This window comes from Dermacentor albipictus, unplaced genomic scaffold, assembly GCF_038994185.2.
Source record: "Dermacentor albipictus isolate Rhodes 1998 colony unplaced genomic scaffold, USDA_Dalb.pri_finalv2 scaffold_13, whole genome shotgun sequence".
NCBI lineage: Eukaryota > Metazoa > Arthropoda > Arachnida > Ixodida > Ixodidae > Dermacentor > Dermacentor albipictus.
The window spans coordinates 9,906,266-9,930,801 of NW_027225567.1; the positions used below are offsets into that span (position 1 = coordinate 9,906,266).

The 24,536-nt window shown below is 44.3% G+C and overlaps 1 protein-coding gene and 1 long non-coding RNA gene across 4 annotated transcripts in view; one reads left to right on the plus strand and one right to left on the minus strand.

Annotated features, from left to right (window-relative positions):
• The first annotated feature begins 480 nt into the window (after window positions 1-480).
• On the plus strand, window positions 481-6,353 carry LOC135915699 (uncharacterized). Its single transcript, XR_010568724.2, has 3 exons — window positions 481-564; window positions 2,710-2,784; window positions 2,849-6,353. It is a non-coding gene; the product is annotated as an uncharacterized lncRNA (long non-coding RNA).
• Window positions 6,354-6,499: 146 nt separating this feature from the next.
• The window catches only part of LOC135915698 (5-phosphohydroxy-L-lysine phospho-lyase), a 56,481-nt gene continuing 38,444 nt past the window's right edge, over window positions 6,500-24,536 (minus strand). For all 3 annotated transcript variants that reach the window (XM_065448836.2, XM_065448837.2, XM_065448839.1), the window contains 4 exons: window positions 24,111-24,235; window positions 18,771-18,925; window positions 9,588-9,677; window positions 6,500-8,586 (listed from right to left, as the gene is read on the minus strand). In XM_065448836.2, the coding sequence (XP_065304908.1) occupies window positions 8,310-8,586; window positions 9,588-9,677; window positions 18,771-18,925; window positions 24,111-24,235 (647 nt within the window). In that variant the 3' untranslated portion in view covers window positions 6,500-8,309. The remainder of the gene's footprint in view (window positions 8,587-9,587; window positions 9,678-18,770; window positions 18,926-24,110; window positions 24,236-24,536) is intronic.

Sequence of the window (24,536 nt, forward strand, 5' to 3'; positions counted from 1 at the left end):
AAGAAAGAAGCTACGAAGATTGGCCACGAAAAGGTGCAGCCCAGAAAAAAAAGAAAATGACTTGTTGCGTTCGCCACCGGGCCGGCCCTATGCGTCAGCGCTCGTGACTCGACAAAAAGCGGCCGCAGTGGCGCCCCCAACCATAGAGTTAGTAGAACAACTCTAGAGGAAAAGCTGGGCCGGAAAAGTGGGAACCTCTAGGGCGCCGCCCTGTTGCTACTGGTCAATGTGGCCAGCGCAATTACTATTGAAAGAGCTGAGAACAAGTGCAGGTCACCTTATGCTTTGTCATCTAAAAACGCATACCTGATGGCTTTATGGAGGTGGTACATTAATATTAAGTTTACAGAAAGCAATCACTAAGTCCGTGACCTATGTAAATCACGATGTACGCATTCATGCAATAAAGGATGACGCGAATTTCGGTTTCGAATATGTTTTTTGGATGCGTAGTAGTTTCGTTTAGGTTCGACATGCGATCGCGCGTCGACATCGGATGCTATGGCACACTCGTGCCTTATGTGCCACCGAAGCCCCGAAGTAGTCTGGCATATACCTTCACATGTAAGTAAACGAATGTATCCCCTTGTTGAGAATATCACGCGAGTAGGCAGCTCTTGTGGTGCATCACAATCGTTTGAGAAGCGTCACAGTAGAGCATTTTTCTGCATGCGGAGCGGTGTTTTTATTTGCAGGTTTCCCTTCAGTAGGAAATTGCTGGACAGGCGGTCCAGCGCACTGGAATTGTACTGGCGAAGCCACAAGCAACTCAAAGAATCTGTTTATTTTTTGCACTTTGAACAATCATGCTTGTACAAAGGCCACAGCAGAAAAACAGCCTGATGCCGAGTATTTCTGTGCCACGAAGTATTCAAGAGGCGAGTGCCTAATGCGGATGAAATCGAGTGCATCGAGACTTAGAATGACAGAAAGCTGAGCTAGTTGGTAAGGATTTATTATGCAAAACAGAGGTGAGGCGTGCAGACAGGACACAAGAGTAGAGAAGTGGACGGCGCTCGTGTTGCTTGCTTGCAAATACTCTACTCTTGTGTCCTGTCTGCACGCCTCACGTCCGTTTTGCATAACGAGTGCATCTACCCACATAATAATAGCGTAGGCGTTTTAGTAACTGTGCAATATTTTCAACACTTCCTTGCATGCCATTTCATGTGGAATATATTTTCTGATCACAAATTTGTGCAGCGAATCTATTTGCATGATCGACTCCGGGCCTGTGGGACCGTTCACTTGCACTTGATGCTGTCTTTTACATGTATCCATAAACTGCAGATATGCATATCAGATCCCTGCGAGCATTTTCAAAATTCAATTATTTTCGACAACAGGCACATATGCAATACTGACATAATCCCGAATACCACTAAGCAGCTGGGACACATTTTTGTTGACCATACTCGCAGGTAAAATAAGTACATCATGTGGACAGCTCCAGCTCATTTTCCTTAAGTCAGTGTGTACAAGGGTTATGCAAAAATACTTTTTTCTCGCGCACCGATTATTTTGCAGTATAAGCAAGAGAACCCACCACGTTAGTGTAACGTATCTTGTGCATCACACTAATATGTGCTTTCATTTACCAAGTGAGATGAGTTACTCTTATGGCTCATTCAGTCATATCACACTGCAAGCTGCATTCATCAATCTTCAATTGGATTTTGCAAATGTTTAATGAAACATGTTTCCCTTTTATGCAGATATGCAATGGCAACCTCTTCCATGTGTTCCAAAAGTAAAATTTAAGCTCTAAATTAAAGAAGATATTTCTAGTCAGAAACAAGCAAAAATGGTGACTGCAGAGTATCAGAAGCCCAAGGTACAGAAATTATGAGAAGTGCCGAATGATTTTAAGGAAAGAGTCGTATTTGAAAATGCAAGACTCTTTAGTGGAGGTCAAGCAAGTCAATATAGGTAGAATACTCTGCAAAATTATGCGAGTGAGGGGAAGTCAAACAATGGGTCAGGAAATGCATTGTTTTTCTGCAAAACAAAAGCTGATTGCCATTACATACCTAAGTCACTTTAGCATCATGATAAATTCAGAAATAAACCAAAAAACAAGACACGCAAAAATAAAAAAAAACATTTAATGATATTCCAGCAGAACTTTTTGTTGGGCTAGTTGGTGCATATTACTGAAGTACTATAGCGCCAAACAGACGACACAAGAAGAAGAGACACGGACATAAGCGCTCGTCCGTGTCTCTTCTTCTTGTGTCGTCTGTTTGGTGCTATAGTACTTCAGCCATTTAATGATGCTCTTTCCACACGGATAAATAAAAACAAACACATCACATTTAATGTGGACATATCAGATGCCTTGTGAAACACTAAAGGAACAATTCAGTTTCGAGCTATGGCACTTGCCGCATAGATGTGGGGGGGCCTTGCACCAATAGTGATAGTTACCACTGCATTTAGAAATTGAAAGCATTCGTGCAGACAAGGATGATTCTTTATGTTTTCGGCTACCACTTCAAATGCCTCCACCAAGTGTTACAATGCTGCACGCAGCCATACTAAGGATCTCGCAGCAACACCTGCAGGTAAAAAGCAGAAGCAGTCAAAGTGCTGGTGTGTTCTGGACACTATGTTTGGAAACTTTTAGGCAAGAAGAGTGCAAGAAGCAGACATAACAACTGCATTTATTTCCATAATTCCCCATTTAAATGGCCATTTCTTTTTGCTTAGACAATGCCTACGCCTAGCCACAGCAGCTCCCTCATACAGACTCCGCAAGCCAAGAGGCCGTGGAGGCAAATGCAGGTAAGAGGCAATAAGCAATAGCACTGGTATCGACATTCATCTAATTTCTTTTTATTTCGTTTAGGCAGCCAGCACACCTCGAACAGCCACCTTGACTGCGGGTGTGTCACCCTAGTCGCCAAGGAGACATTTGAGGGAAAGTGACAGGCAATGTGAACAGCCACTTTTCCATGTAAACAATACTCTTTCTCTTGGATGACTCCTACGCCTCGCCACGCCAGCACACTTGTGCACAAAGATGCCGCAGAGACACGTGCAGGTCAGAGGCAAGAAGCAGTGGCACTGGTGTCGACATTTACCCAATTTCTTTTTCTTACACTGAGGCAGTCAGCACACCTCGAACAGCCAGCTTAACTGCGGGTGTGTTAGTAGATTCCCGTTGTACATATGCTCATAATAAACTTCAGTAAACTTGAACTTCATAATAAACTTGAAGGCAAATGGGACATTGACGCATTGTATGTTTGAACATTTATTGTACACATACAATATATGTTATACTTTGCAGTGCTACAGAACGTATTTTGAAGCTTCCCCCGATATTTTGCACCTTTAATTACGTATGTGTTGTGTGGCCCTCAATGGAGTTCATGTTGTAGCAGCTGCTTTGTCTGTGTATCGCACATTGGCTTAAGCTCGTGATATCCACATACTTCTCTCACATATACAAAATAAAGTTCTATGTAGTCCTCAGTGTTACAACAAAAAATGAAAGTAAACAATCCGATCGTGGAATTGTGTTTATTACAGTGGTTCCTACGACAGTTACTGACAAGTTGACAACTTGAACTGGTCAATCGGTCTGTAGCCTCCTCTATTTTTCAAAAATAAAGGAGGCTATGATCTGTCATGGCAAGGAATTGTATGTATACATAAAAAAGGGGGTATGTGTGTGTGTTTGGAGTGGGGGTATAGGATTAGGGCGGTACGAAAAAATGTACCAACACCGTGCTCTAGACCCATTCCGTTAAGGTACCGTAACAAAGCGTATTATGCATAAAGTTCATACAACCAACTCTGATATTACAGACGCCAGGCGACGCGAGCTACATTTGTCATGATGCATTCGCGACTGCACCGGATGCCCTCCACATTATTCTCGTTAATCGTGCTCACTGCGCCGAGGCAAAAGAAAGATCATGGGCGCAGGTGCCTTTAAAGTATCTCGACCTTGCGAGGCACGGCTGCGCGTGCCAGGGGAGCTGTCCGTGCGAACACTCCCTGGCACACACCTGCCTCGGCGGCCCCAACCTACGTACCGTTCTGCTTCGAGCTTTGATCCCCCCCACTGTCCCTCGGGTGCCCTGGAGTTCCTGCGCCGCCTGCTCTACTATCATCTCAGGTGCTCTCCTGAGACTTCCGTTTGTCGGTTACATGTGCCCTACAGCTGGATCATTACTTATAATAATAAAAAAAAAACGATCTATCGTCACGACGATAGATCGCGAAAGCGGCTTTTGCAACATACCGCGCCCGTGCGAAGAGAATTACGGAACGCCAACGAGGAATCTGACCACAGCTTCGAGCTCGTAACCTCGTCGAGTGACACTCCTGCAACAGGCGTGACCGCTGAAAACCGCATACCGCCGGAAACTTGAACAGGATCATCCCTCGGTTGCATAACTGCCAGCTGTACGGCCAACATGGACCACACCCACACCATCCCGCAACATAGAATAAAGAACCGACTTATAAAGCCCAAACACTCGGCTGCACGCACACATCACAACACTACAAGCGAGACGCCATGCTGCTGCGCTGCTACTGTTGCCGGATTAAAACTGACTACTGTCACCAAGTCTAGCAAGCGTCTCAGGAGCTGGCAACCTCGGCGCGTAGCAACATGGCGGCGCTCTTGAGGTTCCCGATTTTAATGCATGGGCCCTATGGGTAGCTTGTCCTCTAGAGTCAGTATAGTAACTCTATGCCCCCAACTACACGCTTTTGAACACGTTTCACCCTGTTTCGCCCGTCGAAGCCGCCACAGCGCATATCGCAAGAGGGCTACCTTGCGGCTACATTCGGATATGGCCGGCGCGCAAGGAGGAAGCGCGGAATCATGCACGCTTGCAGTCTCGGAGGGACGCGCATGCGTGCAGGCGTCGGTATCGACACCATGGGTTCGCGGGTTCGCCGCTAGAAGGGGAGACGAGAGGGTAGCTTTGCCACGCGCTCGCGCATCCTGCAATCCTTTTGCTGTTGACTGTACACATTAGATGTGATCCATTTTTTTTATGGACCCCAGTGTGGAGAAAGCATCATTAAATTGCTTTTTTTTTTTTCGCGTGGCTTGTTTCCGGATTGATCAAGCAGCAGTATCATGATGCTAAGGAGACTCATGTAATGACAATCATCAGCGTTCCTTTTGCAGAAAAACCACATTTCCTGACCCATATTGTTTGCTATCCTATTACTCGCATAATTTCGCAGAGTAGTCTACGTGCACTGACTTGCTTGACCTCCACTAAAGAATCTTGCATTTTCAAATGCCATTCTTTCCTTGAAATCATTTGACACTTCCGAATTTCTGTACCGTGGGCTTCCGATACTATGCATTCACCATTCCTGCTTGTTTCCGACTAGAAATGTCTTCTTTAATTTAGAGCTTAAACTTTACCTTTGGAACACACATCTGGGCTTAAGCAAGCCATTGCATACCTGCATAGCAGGGAAACATGTTTCATGAAACGTTTGCAAAATCCAATAGAAGATTGACAAATGCCGCTTGCAGTGCGATTTGAATGAATGAGCCATAAAACAAACTCATCTCGCTTGGCAAAATAAAGCATATATTATTGTGATGTACAACATATGTTATACTAATGTAGGGGGTTCTCTTGCTTAAACAGCAAAATAATAGGTGCGCGAGAATAAATTTATTTTTTCATACCCCTTGTACACACTTTAAGGAAAATGAGCTGGAGCTGTCCACATGATTAGGAAAGACTATTGTACAAATGAGAACTAAAATCGTCAGACCACTGCCAAACTGTGAAGTTACATCATGCATGCAATGCAAATGAAGGCGGATGTGAAGTACTTTCTACTTTTTAGTGAAGGGGCTCATGCGGAAACAAAAACAGTCTTTTCCTATAACCACATCTTGTTTTCTTGTCATTCTATTTCGTTTTCTCGCAATCTAAAACTCTCCAAGAGAAATAAGGTTGATACTAATTCTCACAATATCAGTTTACCTCCCAACCAAATGAGATGTGAAAATGCCCATGTACTTAGATTTAGGTGCACGTTAAGAACCCCTGGTGGTCCAACTTTGCAGAGTCCCTCACTACAGTGTGCCTCATAATCAGATCATGGTTTTGGCACATAAAGTCCCATAATTTAAATACAATTAAACGAGACGCAATCCAAATTAGTGATGTCATGCAAAGGTCTGAACTGTTTTAAACGACCACATGCACCACATGGTGGCTCGTAGATTGTTTGCATCGACCTTGCACTGCAACGTTGAAGCTGCACTACGTTACGTTTTGCCTGGAAACATTGCAGTTATTTTCAGCTCATCTGCAACAGTGCCGTGGAACCTAACCTGTGAATGCAGCTCCATTGAGACAATTGCATTTTGAAATTTCTGTTAATGTCACCATGTTTGCCATTGGCTCTTGCAACATATAAACACACACAAGAAAAAAAAGAAAGAAATGGCCAAATAATTCCCAATGACACAATGTTCACATTGATGCATGTCATACAGCACTTGACAGAATTATAGGTTCTGTTTATTGCAGGAAGTCATTCTAACAGTATATATATATATGTATAAGGAATGGCATCAAGCCTGCCATTTAGTTTGCATACATTAAAACACATGCAGAAGACACTGTATAGTGGAGCAAAAAGAAACTATGGAAGACTGGAATTATCAGCAAGAAGACAATATACAGAAAGAACCCACCCTCCTTGCCTCACCCCATAGAGTGGGCCGAGAGCAGGCAGGCAGACCCCCACAGTGAGTGATGAGAAAGCTACAAGCATTGCCATCTGCCCTGCTCAAAATATATGGCAGTGACATATTATGAGGGGTGTGCGAATAAAAATTTGAGACTATCTAACAGTACCAGAAGCAAATTGAACAGTTTTCAAATAGCTTTCAAATAATTCATAGCTATTATCGCAATTAATAGAAAATGATGTTCCTATCCCAGTATTTTAGGTGCAGTTGACGTTCGGAAATATTCTAAAAGTATTCGAAAAATATCTGCATTTATGAATAGAGACTATTCAATTTGAAGATTGAATTGAATTGGTCCCTATTCGATTAATTCTTCGAAAGTTTGGAATATTCACACACCCCTACATGTTACAGAGTCGAAAGAAGTCTCGTGAAACCAACACAATGCCACTCGACAGCAGCCATGAGCTGGTGACATCAGGTGATGAGGACTGTGGAGAATGAAGCTTATCAGTTGCTGCCTCCAGCCTAGGACACTCGCATGTGGTAGGAGACAAAAGCTGAGCACAACATATGAACAGATCACAACACTGCAACATGCAATACTTAGGCTCCAATGAATAAGCACAGCTGAAAGAAAGGACAGGTGATGCCCCTCTTCAAGACAAGATTGATACATATGTGAAATGACAACTGGATACCAGTCAATAAAAATTGAACTCCAGAGGATGATGCACATTAAGCACTCTGAAGGAAAACAAATAAATTAGCAAGGCATTGCACCCGGTACACCAAAGAATAAAACAAAGCCTTGAGGCTAGTACGTCAAAGGTGACAGCTAAAATATGACTACTCAAGATCGAGCATCATATTTGCACAACCACTTCCAAATAGAGCATTTACTTGCACATAAACTAGAAAACTTGTTACTTTGGCAATATCAGTGTCCTTGTGACCCACCGAAAAAAAAAGGGGGGGGGGGGGTTCCTTTTTTTTCTTGCACAGTTAAACTATGGCAAGTGGAAGACAACAGGGGCACTTCAATGCAGACTGTTTCACTAGCTTGAAATATTAGCAAAAATGTTGACCAAGTGGCAATTCTTGTAAGCAACACCCCCTTAACTTCTATCTATGACGTACATGATTGCCACCCAGAGGGTGGCAGAGAAAGCTACATATTTGTACTGGCAAAAGCAAGGACATTGCCATGTTACTAACCATGTCAAAATACAAACAGCAATGCCTATATATGCATTCACAGTCTCTGCAATGGCAGTCTAGGGCAAAGAAATAAACTAAGGAAACTTGAGCAAAGTACACAGCAATGATGACAATTTTTTTTAGGAAGATACCACAGATAAATGAACTGCCAAGATATCAACAAAAATAGCATCTGGTTTAAGTAAACCCTGCTCTCATTTCTCAAGAAGCAATCTTTTTCTTGTGTGCTAGCTTAGAAACAAGGGTGCAAATCATAGCATCAAAATAATCAAATTTGCAAATACACACGTAGAACAGATTACAGACAAGGACACTCGATTGAAAAGCGGCTGTGCAGAAAAAAAAAAAGGAAGCTACTCGTTTCTCTGCTGTAAAGGTATTCCCAAGGCAGACCCTAAGAGGAGGACGACACATCTTCCTCGGAGCTCTCCTCAAGCGAGTCGATTGACGAGGCTGTAGAGAGCGACTCCGCACTGCTGGCAAGCGACCGTGCCACATTGGCAAAGTTGTAGCGCAAGTCCACACACTCATCTTCAATCTTCGTAAGCAGAATGTCAAGCTTCGATACAACAGTGTCCACATTGTCACGGTTGAACACCATGGGTGGCTTGAACTTGAGCACATTGCCGTACTTGCCTTCTGTGCTCAGCAGCACACCATCTTGCTTGAGCCTGCAACAAGCCAGGGAGATGAGAGGGGTGTGAAAAACATCTACGCCACAGGTGGAAGAATGATCTGCTTGTGTCACTCTTCACATTATGGGGCCAATACAGGAAGAAAAAAAAAACACGAGGCTTCTTACTTCTGAAGCTAACAATTGTTCGAAAATTGGCGACAGGGAATAGCACCAGTAGCATTTCTAACAATATAATAAGCACAAATTAATAGCTGGACACAAGAAAGTTAAGCTAAAATGTGTCTTGCCCAAATCATCAACGAAGATATGCTTTTACCAAATAATGGATACTATAATGGAGTTATTCTTGTGGCAGATGAGACCTCATTAAAATAAATTTGAATGTATTTGCGATTGGAACTGGTTGATTATAAGTGACTAAACTAACGTTAGGGGAAAATAAAAACAAAAACAAGCCAGAATTATACAAATGCACACTGCAGAGGACAAACGAAATCAGAGGGCATTTACAGAGGCAACATACAAGTTTCTCTTCCATTACACCAAAATTCTGCTTCATCGAACTTGTGCAATGCTGTTGTAGCAGCAGGGACACCTAGCAATTTACATTTCTTATAGTTCCCTGTTGCTGGCTTTTTTACCAGCTAGATTATAGCCCACCAATCAACTGATGATGCAAGGTGCAGTGGTGTAGGATGCACTAAATGTGCAACCACCCTAGTCTAATGCCTCTTTTTTTTTGTCTGTGCATGAGCCAGCATTAAAAAGTAGTAAATAATGAACTGAAGTGGTCCCCCAAATGACCTGCGAGAATGTCAAGGAGTTTGCAGCTGCCAAGGGCCACTGGATAAGCAAACAATTTCTAGCAGACGAAATTACTTGAACTTCATTCAAGAACAGGAAACTAAGATGCTGAAACTGGGGAGAGTCATTGATGTTTAAATGCCGAAGAAACCATATTCAACCAAGCACGCTTGCAGATAAAGAGAAAGAAAGGTGGAGAGGGGTGAGTAAGGCAATCTGGTGAATACACACCTGAGAGAGAGCACACTGGCTTGTTCTCCAGCAGGCTCCCTTGTCTCTCGATCAAGGACTAGTTCCACACCCACAAAAAGTCCACGACCCCTGCAGAGCAACATGGTACCCACCACTGTTGAACAATATCTGCATACTGACGTTCAGGTAAGCAGACGCAACGGACAGAGCATACAGGTGGTTCTTGCAGACTTAGTAATTAGCAGATCTTAGTAATTTGCTGTTCAACTGGCAATTTCATTAGGATGACTATGTCAGGACCTACAGCTCAGTTTTTATACAAAGGCCTGAAAAAAATGCATTATCAATATTTGCCTAATGCTGCAGGTGCTTTTTTTCCCTCCAACATTATTGTACTGTACTTCATAGTGATCTTCCATTTGTTTGGGAAGGTTTGATTTCCAATTTTCCTCCAGAAAAAAGGGCCTTCCTGTCTTTGTGACAGGCCAGTTCTCTGGGTTTTCGTTAACTCATTAAGGCCAATATGCATGATAGAGACAGGTAAAAGCATGGACATCGTATCACGTGACTCTACATCACTGCTTCCCACGTAGCACGCTTCAACCGTGGTAGGTGCCGATTACAAAAAGCAGCTGCTTTTTCACTCCATGATTCAATGCAACTTGCTTCTGGCCAAGGGTTCTGGAACAAGGAGGTCCTTGGCAAGTTCGCACGACACATGCCGCTCTGCCAGCCGTGCAAACAGGTGGTCCTTGCAACTATCCCACGACATTATTGCACCTGCTGTGAAAAGTAAACCTAGTCCTGCGACCACTGAGGCTACAAGAAGCGACCAATGTGCATTCACAGAGGGTGTCTGAAACAAGAAGCCACAACAAAATAATGACGGGAACCACAAGACACGTGAAGGTTGAATGCCAGTGGCAGTTAAACTATCCCTTTGAGCATTCAATGTAACTGGTAAATCTCAACAAGCGAGATCAGTTCTGTATTTGCAGAGGCACCAAACTTAAAATTTAACAATTATCTTTATGCGCAACGATAATTTTTCCCCTGCGATTGGGGAAATGCATGTAGGTTGCCGGCCACAAAGCAAAGTTGTGGAGCGAGAACTCCAGAGTTGTAGGCAGAAAACTCTGAACTGAATTGCAGTGTCGAGCAGTCAATGCTGCCGGCAACATATCTGCGCTTCATTGCGATGACACGATTAGTACTCGCATTCAGCCTGTATGACATGCAAATGCAAAACACCTCCACATTACTGACTATCACGAAACTTAAGTAGATGTTTCACTGAAGGACAATAAATAAATGTCTAGACAAAATCTTCGTGTTACTGGCACTGTAAAGAAACAACAAAATAGACTTTTCTCTGCAAATGCCTTGTGGCTCTTCCTTGTCTGAAGAACCGAGAATGGTGGCAGTGGCATTATATATGCAGTGACAAGTTTTTTTTTATGGCAACACAAATTGCAGCAAACAATAAACTTTGACTGGCAAAGCTTTGCTATTACACTAATACAAAAGGAATGCTTTTGTTCTCTAGATGTCTGATCGATGGCAATGATCAAAGCGCTGCTCCAACAGCTGGTGGAGAGCAGCTGTGGAATATGTGAGAAATTAATGTTTACCAGGACATGCTTAATTTAAGAAGCATTTTTTTCTAAGTTAGGTTAAGGAACCATTTTATTTTACGTTAGGTTAACGAATGAAAATGAGTCAGTTGCAGTCGCTGACAGATTTCTTGCACAACAAAAATAGAGACTTGCCGAATTACTCTAACATCACATAGGGGCTAGTGGCAACGCTACAACAATTTATAACGGAGACTGAAATACCGGACACCTTACAGCGTGCTGCTCAATATTTTGGACTACACCAGCATAGCGGTGTGAGAACTTGGGAGCAAGTATGGGCAGAAAGAGCAAACACTCAATTTTTTTTGCCAATGCCTCCTGGAAACCAAAAGGACTTTTCTGGCCTAGTCCATTGCCTATTAAATTGAGTACAGTTAAACCTCGATATAACGAAGTAGCTAAAATCGGGAATTTGCTTCATTATGTCTAAATTTCATATTGAAATTCAGCCTTTTATGCAAGCAAATAAAGTCGCCAATCAACTTTTCTTACACGAAAAGGGGCCGTAGAATTTTCCGAATTATCGGGCAATTGAAGAAAGCAAATTTGAATTAGAAAGCAATTCATTTTGATGGATTTGAGAGTCGGCAACGAACGATACGGTTTGATGCCACGTCGACGATCCCGGGGGCACGACACCGTTGAACGCAGGATGCTCATCGCTTTCCCAACCTTCCAGATGCTGTCGTACTGGTCTTGTGCTGATACATACCCTACCCCAGAACCCTTTTTGCAAACCGGATTGCCTTCCCTGAAACCGCCACAATCCTGGGCTACCGGTCCGCCTCTCGTGGCCGAAGCCATGAAGAAAAGTCCAGTTTTAGCGGCAGAAGCTTCGTTCACCTGGCAACACCCTACGAAAGCTACGTCGTCAGTCACAAGGTCAAGCCAGGCTGTATACACGTAGTGCGTGCCGATGGACGCGCCACTGGTGGCGGCCTTGCGCAGAACACACAGGAGAGGAGCCAGCCGCGCGCCGTAGTTTGTTGTGTCGCTGACAGTGCTTCTCTGTCTTATTCACGTTTTCAGAGCAAAATAGGCAACACCCTTCGCATGTGTGGGGTGGCCAAAGCTTCAAGGAATCTCGAAAAAGAATTGTTGCAGGGTGGGGGGCTCAAATACCGCCGAAAACAAAGCCGGCGATACGGTTCTAATCATTCCCCGCAAAGCCTCATCAGCGGGAGCAATGGTAGCAATGGATGGTCGCTTCGGCGGGAAATTTCCTGTTCTCATCCTTTCCTTTATCGCTTCGGTGTTTTTTTTCCACTCGATCGTAGTTAGACGCGTAAGCGACGAAGTTCATCTGCAGAGCAGTATGCGGTTTAAAGGCATTTTGCTAAAGTTCGAAATGCCGTTTGCCGCTTCTTTACCACGTTGCGCTAGCTAGGCAGCACACTGCATGAGTGCATTGTGTTGTATGTTAAAGCTACTGAAGTTTGCAAGAACTGAAATTGTTGGTTTTATGTGGCCGGGTAAATCCTCGCACCAGCTGTCGCACACTTCATGTTTTTACATCTATTTTATGCGTGGTTTCACACATGTTTAACTGTTGCTAGTTGCTCCATGCATAACTCTTGTTGATTCTTTTGAGCTGCGAGGTTTTCACCCTGCCTCGTTTGTAAAGAGTATAAATCACGCTGTGTCTAATCAGAATGACACCAAGCAAGTGCTTCTTTAACAGCGTTATTCTTTTCGCCTGAGGGCATCTTAGATATTGTGGTTTTTGGGGAAATGTGTTAAGGAAATGGGTAGTTCAGGGCAAGAATTGCTAATAGTTGCTGCATATGGTATTTTTGTTCCATTTTTCGCTGAAAAGTTTGCATCACGTTTGGGAAGTCATCACACCTCGATGCTGTCTGAGCAGACTTAACACGCTGAGTGACTTGTTTGTTTCACAACGTAGCTGCTTCTTGCATGTGAATTTTGTGCTCAACTGAATTCTTTCTTATTATGTTTACGCCGCAGAGGACTAAACCCGGCCTTGCCGCCAGCACTCATCTATTTTGACTGGCGCTGCTCTGCGTTTAAATATATCACGTGGCACCTCTCTCTAGTAACATTTTTTTTAAAAAGTACCCAAAAGGTATTCAGACTTCAGCTTTGTACGTTTCCAAGCCCTTGGGGAAATTAAAATTGCAAGAACTGCAGCGGGAACGGTAGTTCATCGGCGGTACAGCACTAACACGCACTTTAATTAACCCGTGCGTTTGGCGACTTCGTTGGCTAAGTGTACGCGTTTCCATCAATAAATTCGCAATTATTCTTCTTCAGCCGACTTTGACTACACTTATTTGGTGATGTCGCATGTATTCATCAGCAGAAAAATCACAACGGCATATGCAGACATCTCACCGTGGGATTTGTTTTATAAGTCTGCGCTAAAGAGGGGTGCTTATTATTGAGGTACAGAAGCAGCATTACGGCAAGGGTAGAATTAAAAAAAAAAAAAAAAACACTATCGCGACATCGCACAAGTCAACAAAATTTGACGGCTAGTTCACATGAGCTCCACTTCATGTAAATGGTGTTCATGACGTTTGTCTGCGGGACGCACCTGGCAAGTATGTGGCCCATATGTTGCCCCAAACACCGGTAACATCGTGTTCATACCCGCTCCCACAATGGTCAGCGTCTTCCCTATAGCTGTCACCACAGAAGAAGCAGTCTGGCGCCCGAACAAAGGAGAAATCGCAGCCGCGAATTTCAGCCACCCTTGCTGCAAAGGGTTGTCATCTGCTACTGCTCCCAGGCATACTGTTAGTAGCGCCCGCTAGGTGGCTATCAGTGGCGCCTCTATAGGCAGTGCACGAGGCGTATTTAATCGGCGCTGCAAAGCTGGTCAGCTGGGGCACGACACCGTTGAACACAGGATGCTCATCGCTTTCCCAACTTTCCAGGTTAGTTACTTACAAAATGCTAAGGAATTTCGTAGCGAAAATTGTCTCTTCGCAGTGTTGTGCCCATGCAATTTGAAATGGTGTAGAGTTGTGCATCTGTTCTATGAAGCTGTGGCTTTTGCACTTCTGTCCAATCTAATCCTCTTGCTCTCTGGAGACGTTGAACTTAACCCAGGCCCAGACTGAGACACCGTTTCTTCCCTTTCACAGACGATCAAAGAACTAAAGAAATAATTTCGGAAATACGTACCAATACAGGTGAGCTCAGAGAAGCCAACATTCTCAAAGACAACACAATAGCTGTGCTGACAAAACATATTACTGTGCCCGAAAACGACCACCAGGACGAAGCAATTGTGACTCGACAAAATGGTGCCATCAAAGAGATAGCGCTGCTAAAAGCTGAGAGCACTGACACAAACAACAGAATGCACCATAATAACTTGCTTTTCCTTGGACTGGAAGATAACGAAAAAAAAAAAACATGGAAAGAGTCCGAGGAAAAAATCGTCAATTTCTGCGCTTGCAAGCTGGAAATGCATCTAGAACCGAGCACTATTGAACGTGCTCATCGCATAGGCAAATACCGTCCCGAAAGAAAACGCCCAACAATTATCAAGTTGGCTCATTTCAATTAAAAGGAAAACATTCTGGCCTGTGGGTGGAAACTAAAGGCAACAAACTTCGCTATACGTGAAGATTTCGCTCCTGCTACTTGACCAATCCTTTGAAGCAGAGAACATGAAAAAAGCAACCGTTCGGAACTCGCATCGCACATTCTAAATTATTAAATTTCATATGACCACAAAAATGTGCGTTCAAACTACACGTAGACAAGTTGCTTGTCAACAATAAGCACTATCCCTACGACCCTACTTCTGACAGCGTGATTGAGGCTGCGAGGCCATTCATAAAGGTGCATGGAAACATCACATCGCAAATCGCAAGACACGAAAACGTGCAATGACGGACAACGAAGCCTATCACTTCAACTTTATCCTGCAATCGCGCCTCATCTTTACCTCTCCTTAACACAGCTTTCACTAACATGTGCAGTTTGCTACCCAAACGAGAACAACTTTGCAGCTTCACTCAGAACATCGATGCCAACATCATAGTATTAACTGAAACGTGGCTAAACGGAGACGTAAGGCATAGCAAAAATTTCCCTCCAAATTGCGGCTATGCTCTCTATCGCCATGATCGGAGCAGCTAAAGCGGAGGGGGCATTTTATTAGCTATCAGAAACACCTTCTCATCTTCCCTGATCAGTCGGGATCATAATCTTGAGCTATTGTGGACCTGTGCTTACAACGGTCCTGGAAAGACAATTTTTGGCGTGTGCAATCGGCCGCCGGACAGCCATCCATCATTCTGCGATTTACTCCGTAAAGCACTAACCGACATCACTGGCAAATTCTCTAACACACCTATTCCCCTCTTTGGCGACTTCAATTACCCTAACATTAACTGGCCTCTGCTTTCTGTAACCAACAGGTCACTGTTATCCGAAGCTAAACAATTTAGTAGAGTAGTTTGCTGGGCTAGTTGATGCATGGTGAACGTATAATGGTTTCCAGCAAGTACAGATGCGAGCACAAGTAAGTAGAAAGTCCAGCGTTGTCCTGTCGGTTTCTACTTACTTGTGCTCGCGTCCGTACTTGCTGGAAACCATTATACGCTCACTAAACAATTTATTGATCTTATTCTCGAGTTCAACCTGCATCAGGTGATATCATGCCCTACAAGTGGGGATAACACCTTGGACCTTATGCTCACATCTTGCCCTGATAGCTTAAAGAGCGTTACCACACTACCCGGTCTTAGCAATAATAACCTCATCCATATCTGCATGACAATAGCGCTTAAGAAAAAGTCACCCACAACAAAAAAAATCAAAGATTATAAAAAGGGCAGACTTTGACGCCATAAATAACGAACTGCAAAATTTTTAAAATGATTTTCAGCAGTCTTACTTATCAAGAACTGTCGATAGCAACTGGGAACTTCATAAGAATGTGGTGCTCAACTTGGAAGCTGGATACATACCAACAGTTCTCGTGAAATCCGACTAACAATGAAAGGTTTAAGAAATGGCTCAAAGCGCTCCTTACTAAAAAGAAATGACTTTACAGAAAAGCCAAACTTAGAAATAACTCAAAAACATGGGGAAAATACGAACTGTGCTCTAACCAATATATTCAGGAGCTGATGATAGCCAAAGATAGCTTCTTTAATCATGACCTTCTGACAATTCTATGATCAAACCCCAATAAATTCTGGCGCTTACTTTCAGTAAAGACACATACTAGACAGATTGAACTAACAGATCTGGATGGTAATCTAACTGAGAAATGTGCATCAGCTCTTAAAAACTACTTCACCTCAGTTTTTCTCCAACACTAATGACACTTCCATTGAACCAATACCACCACTTTCAGTAAAATTAATGCCAGACATCAAGATCAACCCTGATGCCATATGTAGCCTCATTCATTCACTAAAACTAACCACCTCAGCTGGGTGTGATGGAATTAACGCCAAAATACTTAACACCAGTAACGTTTCAAGCGAGGTACTACACCTAATATTTACACAATCCTTAAAGACTGAAAGCTTGCCCGACGACTGGAAAAAGGCCCATGTCATACCATTCTTTAAGACTGGCGACCACTCCCATGCTACAAATTATCGCCAAATTTCTCTGACCAGCATTCCTTCTAAACTTCTAGAACATATAATCTCATCCAACCTAATGGCTCACCTGGAATCTATCAGCTTCTTTTACCCTGACCAACATGGCTTCAGAAAACTATTTTCATGTGAGACCCAACTGGCCAAGTTCACCCATGACATTCTGCAATTCATGAACCTTCATTTGCAGATTGATGCCATTTTCTTGGATTACTCGAAAGCATTTGACCACGTTTCCCATAATCACCTACTTCAAAAACTCGCATCTATCGGAATCCCAAATAGCTTGCTTACCTGGCTTGAACACTTCTTAAAAGGGTGCACACAGTTTACCTCTGCAAATAACCATGACTCATCACTTAGCAGCGCAACATTGGGTGTGCCACAAGGCGCTGGTTTATCATCTCTACTTTTCCTCACCTACATCAATGACTTACTTGCTAACAATAAGAATAAATTACATCTTTTCATGGATGACTGTGTCCTATATTCCCCTATCAAAGGCTCGAACGACATGGCCGCACTACAACAGGATCTCGATTCCATCGCAGTATGGTGCAAGAAATGGTTCATGCCACTTAACATTGCTAAATCCAAAGCTCTGTCATTCACCCGCAACCACAGCTTAACCAGTCACACCTACACACTAAATTCAGCTCCTATCAATCATGCCCAGTCTTACAAATATCTCGGCATTCACATGACATCGACACTATCATGGGCAACTCGTATTGACACCATCTGTTCCAATGCTTCACGTACCCTTGGATATTTAAAACGTAACCTGAAAGCTGCATCGCCAGAAATAAAAAAAAGTTAGCATATCTAACATTCGTACGTCCACAGTTAGAATATGCGTCATCTATCTGACACCCTTCCCAATCATATCTTACCTATGACATAGAAGCAATACAAAATCGCGCTGCTCGGTTTATAACTTCTAATTACTCTCGTGAAACCAGCATAACCGCACTAAAACAAACACTTGAACTACCATCACTTGCTTCCCGCCGGATCATCTCTCGTCTCTGCTTGCTTCACACCTTTTATTACCATCCACACTCCAGGCATTCCCTATTAAATCCACCCTTACGTACATCCTCTCGCTTAAGCCAAGCCACAGACGTCCCATAGCAAACATTAACACCCGATCATCTGCCATGAACACTTCATTCTTCCCCGACGCGATAGCCCATTGGAACCATCTCCCATAAGATATTGTGTCATGCACCGACTGTAAAACGTTCTGCGAAATGTTAAATAACCACATTGCTTAATTACCAATCCCACCTACCTTTACTCTAACATGATGTTCCCCTTTTTTCACAATTGTTCCTGGCTTGTTTTAGTTTACTGTTTCTTTATGGTTCTATACATTTGTTCTAACATTGTCACAAGGATTAAAGCCCTCACTTATATAATGTCTCCGGGCCTTTAAGGTGAAAATAAATGAAATAAATTAAATAAATCATCAGGTAGGCGGCACAAATCAAGCACAACCAGCCGTGCTTTCCCGTGCAGTCCGCCCCCGCAACTGATAGCATTGCCCGCACTGAGACGACGCTACCATGAAAAGCGCCGGCAACGGGGTTCGAATGCTTCTGCCTCTCACTCCAACGGATCACTAAAACTCAAGATTACGCAAACTTCACTAGTAAACACGCAGCAAGACAGCTTACATAATGCCATGCCATCTCGGCATGCCCAGTCTTTGTACATGTGGCAGATTACTTCTAATGCAGGGTGCATGGCTGCGTATGTGCTCAGCCACGCTTCCAGCCATGCGCAGCCATGGCAGAGACGTGTGCGCCAACTGCGATTTCGATCCTATGATTTCCTGCTGAGCAGCCCAACACCATAGCCACTGAGCAACCACGGCAGGTGCAATGTGCAATGACATACGTTCAGCCAGTAATAGCAACTAGAGTGTCAGCAAAGTGAGAGATGCACATTATGGAGAGACTGAACTTTGGTCACTCGACATGGCCACTTACCGGACATCACCGATGAGGGGATGCCTCTGTTGAAGCTCTCGCAGCGAGGCCAGGAGGTAGGCACCCACTTCCTTGGCGTGTTGCTGCAGCTTCTCATTTTCAATGACGTCCAACACTGCAGAAGCCACTGCCACGGACACTGGATTACCACCATACTAGAGATGGGAAAAAAAAAGAATATGCACCATGTAGCCGAAACCATGTAGCGAAGCATGTAGCTGAAACTTTCTCAAGAGTCACCATGATCATTGCATGTTCACAGCTGCCATCTTTGCGAAATACCATATGGTGGCTCCTCGTTCTGAACACCGTTCATAGGCACACAATGGTCTTTTTTCGTAGCTTCGAGTGCCTCATCACAAAACTAGCTTTAGATTTACATAGTAGGCTCGAAAATATGAAGTAGTAGCATGCCGACACCCTGGCTACACATTTACACAGATGGCAGATGAACTTTGATGGAAAAAAAAAAAAAAAACGGAAGGGGGGGAGGGAAAATAATGCTTATAGATGACGATGGTACTTATCACCATTGTCATCAATCCCCATCCCAGCTATAGCTCCCTTGAATCTTACAGACTATGCTTTTGTGGAAAGCATGCACCAGAGAAGATTAAAGGAGCTGGAAGCACGTCACAGCTGGCAGCTTATGTTTATATTTGCAAATGACGTGGCCAACGTGGTGCAGCCGCGCATTCAACACGTCGAGCAACTTGTCAGCCACAGAGGTCGAGCAAGCGAGGTAAGCTGTGCCATCTTTTATTGTCTTTGTTGTCTCAGTGCCCCGTCGTGTGTGTTGTGCGACGTTTCTGTCACAGCAGCGCCCAGACCTACATCTAAGGCAGTGCTTTCAGCCAGTGAGCATTGCATATGCAGCGTCTCGGAAAGTCCAGGACTGTCAAGGACGGATAATCGAAGAGGCCCACTGTGCGCGGGCCACCATGTCTTTGTTGCATGGCATACCGGGGACTAGTGGACCTGAGGAGAATGATGGCGTTCCAGTTCAGGTTCAGACCTCGGACTTGTTAACAACACAAGAATGTACGGCCTGAGATGCCATTTATGCCTTGTGCAGGCACACTTGCGTCATCAGCGAGATTATTTGCCATGAACATAATCGAATGCACTCTGAGCATAGTGTGCATGCGGCACGTAATCTCACTGGTAAGGCCAATGAGCCAGTGGAAGGCGCGGTTGGTATTGTTGGGAATTAAGGTGTCGCAGCAGAGTGCCAGAACAAGATGACCAGCATAGTAGGCTTCCAGGACAGCAATGCATGCTCTGCTTGCACCTCAAGCATGCACCACCCAACATTTTTGTCATCTTTCCCAGTTGGCACCAAGGCGCTGACCTTAGCGTCCCCTTGTGGCAGCGTCGGCGGGCGCTACAGTGTCCCATGCGCTGTTGTTAGCAGATATGAGGTCTGTATATGAAGCATGGACTTTGTAGACTTCATAAGTGTCAACAGCAGTGCCATGGTCTGTAATGCCATCACAGATGATAAAATCATTGCCCAAGTAATCGGCAATGACGATGCAGTGGAAGATGACGATGACGTGGATGAAGAGGAAGCACCAGTGCCGTCTGTTACCACAGGTGATGGAAGGACTCAATCGTGCATGGCTGTTCTTCAGTGTTGAAGAGGATGAGCAAGATAAGCTTACACCAATCACTTTCAGCGGAAAAAAAAAAGCAGAAAATGATCATGGATTTCTTTTGTAAATAAATGGCGATGCTTTCAGAGGTGCTCCCATTCCTTTCATCATCAAATACCGTAAAAACCCACGTATAATACGAGGTTTTTTCCGTATTATTAGCGACCCAAATTTTTGCCGCGTACTGCATGCGGATCCAAACAAAGATTTCAGTCAGAAATTTGGTCTAGAAGTTTTGGTTTCATTATTGCTGTGTGGCTACAGCTTGGCTTCCTTATTGCTACGTGGGTACGGTTTGGTTTCGTTATTGCTGCATGACTACAGCATCATTTCTTTATTGTTGAGTGCGCACCTTGGCAGCACACGTGCAAACCACAATTTGCGAAGTGCACCTTTTTTTTTTTTATTCCGCATTGAAGGACCAAGATGTCCGGACCACGAAAACAGTACTCAGTTGCTTTAAAAAGAAAGGTTATTTTAGCCGCACAGGACATCGGCAAGAGTGCGGTCGGGAGGCAGTCTGGCGTCAATGAGGAAAGCATTCATGTGTGGAAAAAGGAAGCTCTTTTTGTGTGCAGCAGAACGCGAAGAAGCTTTCGCGACCCGAAAAGTGGGACATTTCCGAAAATCGAACTCGCCCCGACGGAGTTCGTACGCCAACAGTGAGCTGCGCATCTAGCTGCAAGCGTGGAGCTTATGCAGGCAAAAGCTAAGGAGCTTGCAAGAGAAAAAGGTCTACCGAGCTCCACCTTCAAAGCAAGCAAGCAAGCACTGGATTTATCACTACGCGTGCCGCGCTGGATTTTCCTTACTCCGCCGAACTTAGATTTCACAAAAGCTGCCCGAATCATTCGAAGAGCTGCTTGTGGCTTTCTAGCGCCACATTATTTCGCTGCGCAAGTCCAAGAACTTCCAGCTAGGGCAAATCGGCAATGCTGACCAAATGCCGGTTAATCTGGACATGCCATCGCCGCTCGCCATGCACGAAAAGGGCTCTAAGCAAGTTTATGCCTGATCCACTCGCAATGAGAAAATGCGAGTTACCATTATGTTGTCGTGCACGGCAGACGGACGCAAGCTCCCGCCTTATGTCGTCTTCAAGTGCAAGGCAGTGCCTAAAGGTGAGGAGCTGCCAAAAAATGTGGCCGTGAGATGCCATGAGAAAGGCTGGATGTGGATAAAGTCCATCTGGTGTAGACGGCCCGGCATACTGTTGTCGTTTCCGTCCATCCTCGTGCTGGATGCGCCATTTGGCCAACTCAGCGAAGAGGCTGTTGCGTGAATCCCGTACTGAACTCGTTGTTATCCAGGGTGGAATGACGTCTCAGCTGCAGCCTTTAGATTAAGTTTGCGTGAACAACTCGTTCCAGGGTGTCTATCAAGTTGACACTTCTAAATTTCCGGAGTTCTCCAGGTTTTCCCTGAGCACCTTTGCAAAATTCCCCTAACGAGCCAGAACTTTGTTTTATGTCAAGACGGGCTAACCCCATGTGGCCCGATGCGTAAGCATGTTGAAACAAAAAATGATTTAATCCAGTTTGAATAGTAAGGAGTAATATCTATTTTATTCAAAAAGAAAACAGAAGGAAGGTGTTACTAAAATGCACAAAGATTAAAATATATATGAAAAGAAGAAATGGTAATACCTATTCCAAATAGAGTCGAACATTTTCAATTATGAATGACAAGGAGATGCATACAGAAGTCAATATTATCGAATATGAGCTATTTCTGATAGCAAGCTCATCGGTACGAGGCCTGAACTTTGTCACAGCCACGATTCTCTTTCAAATGCTGGAAAGTCAACCTCAACTGTCCCGACATACTCTCAGCCCGTACACAACATCTGTGTTGGGTTTCGCTGCTTTAAAGAGTTTATTTTGGTTTGAATGAAGGACACCTGCATTTCGCCGTCAGCCAACATGTTTTCTTTAGCTCAAGCTCTTTCGAAGAGGCGGCGGTACGCTTTTTTTTCCGTTGATTCCTCAGTGTGTCGGTACTTTCTGTTCTCATCCTCCTTCCACCACGCGTTCGTCCCACATACCATTTGAAGCATCCTCTCGGTCAGTTGTACAGTCAACTTCCGATTTTTCGGACTCCCTAGGGACCCCTAGAGTGCCCGAAAAAAATGAATGCATGTCTTTAACTGCCCTTAAGGGCTCAAGTTGCCACAGGCACGTCCGATAAAGCTACCAAGGCCTGTCAGTACACTTATAGGCACATTGGTTCTCATACTGTGGCAGAAGACGGGGGTGCACACATGCCTAATTAAGGAATACATACAGTGTCCTATGACAATTGCCCCTTCTCAAACTTGTTATGCTTTACCGCATAACATTTCTGTATTGAGGCGAAGCTAACTTTCGGAGACGGGCATTGCGCAACGAGTTGTGCTTTGTGAGCTTCGAAGTCAATCGCAAGGACTACAAAGGCGGAATCGGTGCCATTGCTGACAGTGGCGAATTCCTTCAATGAAAAACACGGCACCACAAGGCAAGAACCTTAATAGCGAACGTAGAAGCAGCTAGGCCTAGCGTTGCCGCGGTGGTGGCTATGGGCAGCGGATCTGTGTGCGAGAGCGCCGGTTCGAGGCGGCGAGATAATAAAAAAATGGCGGCGGTGGTAGCTTTGATTAATGCCATTTCAGACCTGCAGTCAGGGCAACATACATTGACTATGGGGTAGGTGGTGGCAGCACCGCAAAGCTAGACATGTCCGAAAAATCGGGCGCCTGGAAAATCGGTCGTTAACTACTCTGTCAATACCTCGAGTCGACGATACGGCGTCAATGCCGATTCGTTGCGATTCCTGTTACTGGAGCCGGCATTAACGCGGCTGTCGTTCCCTTTCAATTAAATTACAGCTAATTTTCCCTGGCAGAAGCACAAGTTCCCCTAGTTTTCCCTGAGTATTTCCAGACTACTCAAATTCCCTCAGAATTCACGGTTTGCCCGGTTTTCCCAGTTGGTAGACACCCTGCATTCAAGGACGTGGTCAAGCAGTGCTACGCAGATTGCATGCGCTCAGGTGAGCCTGCAGCGACGCCGACCGGGCGGCTGAAGCCGGCTTCGCCAGCCCCACAATGCAAATGGATTGTGAACACATGGGCCAGCATACCAGAGAACCTTGTGTCACGCATTCAAGAAGCGCAGCATCCCAAACACGTTCGATGGCACAGAGGATGAGTACCACTGGAAAGATATGTCCGACAAGGAACTATCCGAAGAGAGCGCAGCTGAGGAAGACAGCGATTGAAGTGCAGAGTGCAATTTAAATAAATGTTTTCCTCGAGTTTTCCCAACTCCTATTATATGCGGATAAAACTTTTTTTCCATTTCGCATCCCAAAAATTTCACCTCGTACTATATGCGGATTCGTATTATACGCGGGTTTTCACGGTATGGCCTTCTGTTTATCATTTATGTTTGTCCAAATTTCATTTAATTTGAATTTGGCAGGTGTCCCCAGGAAACCTTAATAAACAAGTTTTTACTTTATCTAGCAAGAGCTTCAAGCAGTCAAAGAGCATGTTCAAGAAAACTGACAGAGGTACCTGGGGGTAACGTGTGTGCAGTAATCTAGACAGAGCCTTTATAAAGGCCCTACAACCGATGCCAAAGGAAAAAAGTATAAATGACAATGTCACACAAAAGCCACAGTACAGATAGGCCCCTGACAAACTTACTGTGTTGAAGTACTCGACACCTTGAGCTTCGAATCTGCTTGAGACTTCTTTCGTAGTCACCACCATGGCAATTGGATGGCCATTGCCAATTGGTTTGCCCAGGGTTACAATGTCAGGGCAGATGTCTGCAACAAACAAAAAAATTATTCAAGGGTCCGAGACTGCTCAGGCTTGGCATAATGCTGTAACATCTCATTCTGACCAGCCACAAAGGAAGCAGACAAAGTTCACGCAGATGCTACTTGATCAACTGATTGGAACAATACAGGGGTAGGACTGCCCAAAGTTATTCTGGAGTAATTTTTGTGGCAAGGAAAATTGCTTTTTGTAGCAGAAAAAAAATTGCATTCGGTAGCAGCTTGGAGCAGACTAAGTTTCATTTTGGAGCAATTTAGAGCACATAAAATTTCATTTTGAAGCAGTTTG